Raw genomic sequence first — 4,878 nt, 5'->3', positions numbered from 1 at the left:
TAAGGAAAAACTCCATGGTAGAAGATCCTCTTACAAAAGGTCTTCTATCCAAGGTCTTCCATGAGCACACTGCTCACATGGGTGTATTATAGTTAGAGGAATCTTTAGTTTAATAGGAATTAGTCATTTATGAATTTTGTGTTGTATGTTCGGTATTATGTATGCATACTATGATTTTGGATATTTTTTAATTAATAAGGTTTGAAATTCGATTATTTACACTTTCTGCAATAAGGTTATTAAATGATTTCACTAAATTAAAGTAAGACCTGATGAAAATCGACATGTACATATCAATTTCATGTGATTTTATGTTACGCATTTCCTGATGAATCTATGTCACTTAGTTATGTCACTATTAGTGATAATTGATGAATTTAGTTATGATTGATATAATGAAAGTCACTTTGATTCTGTATATTGATATGACTAACAGACAAAATAATTTGGATATGCTTAAAGAATATGATGACAAATTTTGAGTTCATAAAGTTTAACACATGTGTAAAGTTACATATGTGACTAGTGGAAGATTGTTAGAATTTTTGGATCACAAATATAATATTACATTTGTTAGGGTCGTTATTTAATTAGCCAAAACTATAGTGGTCTAATTAATATTAAGTTTGTGGTTAAAAGTATAAATGTCATGAAATGTAAGATTATTGTCTAGATATCATAAGTCAATATCTTATTTGATGAGAGATCAAATTAGAATATTGAAAACTAAAAAATAACCCTAAGGTTATTTATATGGATTATGATCCTCATTTGTAGAGCGACCAAAATACACGATTTATCATAATTCACTTTTCATTCCCATCAGAAGAGATTCAAAGAACCCTAAAGAACTCTACAATTCGAAAGATTATGCTTCCGCTTTAATTCCCTGATTGAATTTTGATATGGATTTAAGGAATGTGAGTCGATGACATATTTGACTCGTAGAGATTAGTTTAGGGTTCTATTCTTGATTTCTATATCTATCTAAATCACAATGTTATGAACAGATACAATACCAAAGTCTACCACCATTCTAACTATTGTCGATGACCATTTCATCCATCTTCGATCACCAATCTGACCACCAGCCACCACTAATTACCACCAACCACCACCATTATGACCCACAATTAATTGTTTATATTAAAATATATTTCTCATAAATATTTATTTTTATATTTATGTTAAAAACTGAATTTGATGTTTGAAACTTTCATGACTAAAAATTGTAGATTTTAATTTATAAAATATTTAAAACTCAAAACAAAATTTAATTTTAATTTATAAATTTTCAAAACAGAAAACCACCTCAAACTCAAACAAAACTTTAGGTACATGGATCCAATTATTCATATATCACTCAATAGTCCCCTTTCCATTTAATATTGGATTTATAACTCAGTTCCCACACAAAACCTTGTAATAAAGACAATCATGGAGAGAGATCTATTGACCATGTATTCCCATTTGACTTTCATTTGGTTGTCAATGATTCAGCTGAATTTCCATTGTGTCTTTATGAAGATGTTAAATGCATAATGAACATGAAAAAACTAGGAACATATTCAATTGGAGTCAAATTTTGCATCAGTAAAAGTAAAGTAGTTATTCCTTTTTATATGAATTTTCACTCTCAATGAAACATAAGAATGACCTTAATTGTCTCATACAATATATATATATAACCTCAAGGCAATGACATTTTTATTTCAACAAAACACAATCTAGCAACTCTGCCACTGCTTCAATGGCTTCCCAATTGAGTACACAATAAACCCAATCTCCCTCAACTTATCAACATCCAAAACATTTCTACCATCAAAAACAAATGCTGGCTTCTCCATGCTTTCAAACACTCTTTGATAATCAATTTCCTTGAACTCATCCCATTCTGTAAGAACACATATCCCGTGAGCATCTTTTGTCGCCTCATAAACATCCTCATACACACTAACCTGTTTCGTACCATCGAACCTCATTGCCTCCGCCATGATTGAATTCTCCCATGGAATCTCATTCATAGACAAATCCCTTCGAATCTGTTCTTCACTAACCCGCGGATCGTAAATGCTCAAACAAGCGTTATCTGCCAAAAGTCCTTTGCAAACATCGATCGCAGGAGTTTTCCTAGTATCACTAGTATCTTTCTTAAAGGAAAATCCTAGAACAGCAATCTTCTTACCTGAAACTGTATTAAACATAGATGTTATAACCTTTTTCACAAACCTACTCTTTTGATAGTCATTCACCTTAATCACCTCTTTCCAATAATTAGCGACTTCGACGAGTCCATTACACTCGCATATATATACCAAGTTAAGGATATCTTTTTGAAAACAAGAACCACCAAAACCAACACTAGCATTTAAGTATCTAGAACCAAGTTTAGTGTTTTTACTTAAAACACAAGAAACCTGTGAAATATCTGCACCAGTAGACTCGCATAAAGCCGACATAGCATTAATAGACGAAATCCTTTGAGCCAAAAAAGCGTTATCAGCTAACTTAGAGAGTTCAGCAGACCAAACATTTGTAGTTATAATTCTGTCTTCAGGCACCCAGTTAGCATATATAGCTTTCAGTTTTTGAATGGCTTCTTGACCTTTAAGACTATCGTTTCCTCCGATTAGAACCCTATCAGGATTTAGAAGATCCTGAATAGATGTTCCTTCGGAAAGAAACTCAGGATTTGACAAAATTTGATACTCGACCTTGCCATTGCTATTGTGAACTAGAATTTTCTCAATTACTTCAGCTGTTCTAACCGGAACAGTTGATTTCTCGACAACAATCTTGTTTGATCTTGAAACATCGGCTATCATCCTCGCTGCACTTTCCCAATAAGTTAAATCTGCAGCTTTGCCAGCTCCACGGCCTCCAGTTTTTGTTGGCGTGTTAACATTAACAAAGATTATATCAGCTTCGTAAACATGTTTTTCTACATCGGTGCTGAAGTGGAGATTCTTTCCTCTACATTGTTGTATAATTTGTTCTAAGCCAGGTTCGTAGATAGGGAGTTTGTCGCTGTTCCAAGCTGATATCCTGGAGTGAGAGATGTCGACAACGGCTACTTCAATCGAAGGACAATTGAGGGCTATAACCGCCATCGTTGGACCCCCTACATATCCAGCTCCAATTCCACAGATCTTCTTTACCATCTTTTCTTTAGTTACAATCTACAACCTGTGAAACATGTGTTACAATGACACCAGTAAGCATTTTCGCAGCAGCTAAAAAAAAGTCATTGGAATGAATAAATAATTTAGGTGAAGTTAGTGACAAGTTTGATTGAGCCTTTTCACAGTTCAATATTTAAACCAATCTTTCTCTTGATTGATTTTTTTTTGGTACAATTAAAATTTAGGTGAGTTGAATTCCAAAAGTTTATCAGAGTTTCGAAAAGCCTGGAGGCTCCTCAAGTGCTAACAATTGTACTTACATGTAATTTCATGTGCCCCTTTTACTGACATGATTATGATCATGTCAGTAAAAAGGACGGAGGAAATCCTCGTTAACGAGATCCTCACATCAAATGCGGGAATTGAGGTCAGATCATTGTTAGATCTGAGAGGAATTTTACCAACTGAACCAATGATTGGTGTATGATATGAAAAAAAGTGATATTTTTGAAACAATAAAATACAAAAGAAGAAAAGCAATAAAAAGAGTAACCATTCTGTCATTTCCTGGAAAACCTAGGTCAAAAAATTGCATATAAACTCCATATTTACATGTCAGAAGCAATGTGACATATACTAGTACATGTTAATTTGAAAATAAAACTAATGAATTGAGTAATAACCTAAATATGAGTCACTGATGAATGATTATAAAACTAAAATAGAATCAGGGTAGTTTTAGATCAATAATTAAACAATATAATATGATCATATATTCGTAGGCAAACTTAGAGAGAATGAAAGAACAAAACAACAAATACCTTATATTAAATTGTACTACGTCGATGTTCAAAGGAAAGAGGTACAAGAAAAAAAAGGGTAGGGTTGTATAAAGATAGGGTTTCTAATTTATTAAGATACAGCGTGTGTGAGACGGAAAAGCTATTAATTGCATAGATAAGATCATAACAAAGACTACTCATACCTTAACTTAAGCCAGCTCAATTGATATGTTACCTTTAAAAAGTGAAAGAAAAAATTCATAACAAAGTGAATAGGTCTGTTTTACACTCATGAAAACTAGTACTATCAACTTTTACTTTTTCTTCCCCAAATTAAATGCCCCTGTCATATTTCCAACATTGTTATTCAATTATAAGCAGTAAATGCAGGAGAAAAAGGGAACCCAGATTTTATTTCTTTTCTTTTTACAATTTATAATTATGCTAAATTGTGTTTTAGAAGTAGAATTTATTTTTTAAATAATATAATATTTTGATTTTAAAAAAATAATTTTAAGACAAATATTTTACTTTAATTCATTAACTTGTGTTACATAATTTTTTTTAGATTTTAATCCTTTATTTCATTTGAGTCACGTGGAAAATATTATATTACATAATTGAAAAAATTAAATAATCAGAATTTAATGATATAAATAGTACATTTAAAGTTTATTAAATTATTAATAACAAAATAAAATAATCAGAAGTTCAATAATAATATAAATTATTAAATTTATTAAACAATTAAAATAATCAGAATTTTAAAGTTCTTTTTTTAATATGGAGAAATATATCAAAAAGGATAATTAATTTGTCAGCTCCTTTCAAACTCACGGAATATAGAAGAGTTTTTTTTTTTTTAATTAAGAATATTAACGCACTCAATTTAACAAAAAAAAACACAAACTTTTCTCTCTGAAACTCTAATTAAACAGCATGTGAGTGTGAATGTAAATGGATTATCATTGGAA

General features: G+C 31.0%; 1 protein-coding gene across 4 annotated transcripts; it reads right to left on the bottom strand.

Annotated features, from left to right (window-relative positions):
* Positions 1 to 1,583: 1,583 nt before the first annotated feature.
* On the bottom strand, positions 1,584 to 4,269 carry LOC127073744 (UDP-glucose 6-dehydrogenase 1). 4 transcript variants are annotated; one of them, XM_051014947.1, is made up of 2 exons: positions 4,108 to 4,269; positions 1,584 to 3,186 (listed from the first exon to the last, which is right to left on the bottom strand). In XM_051014947.1, the coding sequence occupies exon 2, from the start codon at positions 3,159 to 3,161 to the stop codon at positions 1,728 to 1,730; it is 1,434 nt and encodes a 477-aa protein (XP_050870904.1). In that variant the 5' UTR covers positions 3,162 to 3,186; positions 4,108 to 4,269; the 3' UTR covers positions 1,584 to 1,727. The 4 variants fall into 4 exon arrangements, with proteins under 4 accessions (XP_050870904.1, XP_050870903.1, XP_050870905.1 ...); XM_051014946.1 differs by having other exon boundaries at positions 3,944 to 4,110; XM_051014948.1 differs by lacking the exon at positions 4,108 to 4,269 and adding an exon at positions 3,806 to 3,934.
* Positions 4,270 to 4,878: the final 609 nt, after the last annotated feature.

The sequence above is a fragment of the Lathyrus oleraceus genome, chromosome 4 (genome assembly GCF_024323335.1).
Source record: "Lathyrus oleraceus cultivar Zhongwan6 chromosome 4, CAAS_Psat_ZW6_1.0, whole genome shotgun sequence".
Taxonomy (NCBI): domain Eukaryota; kingdom Viridiplantae; phylum Streptophyta; class Magnoliopsida; order Fabales; family Fabaceae; genus Lathyrus; species Lathyrus oleraceus.
The sequence above is the reverse complement of the archived record's forward strand: the minus strand, read 5'-3'. Positions and strand labels throughout refer to the sequence as shown.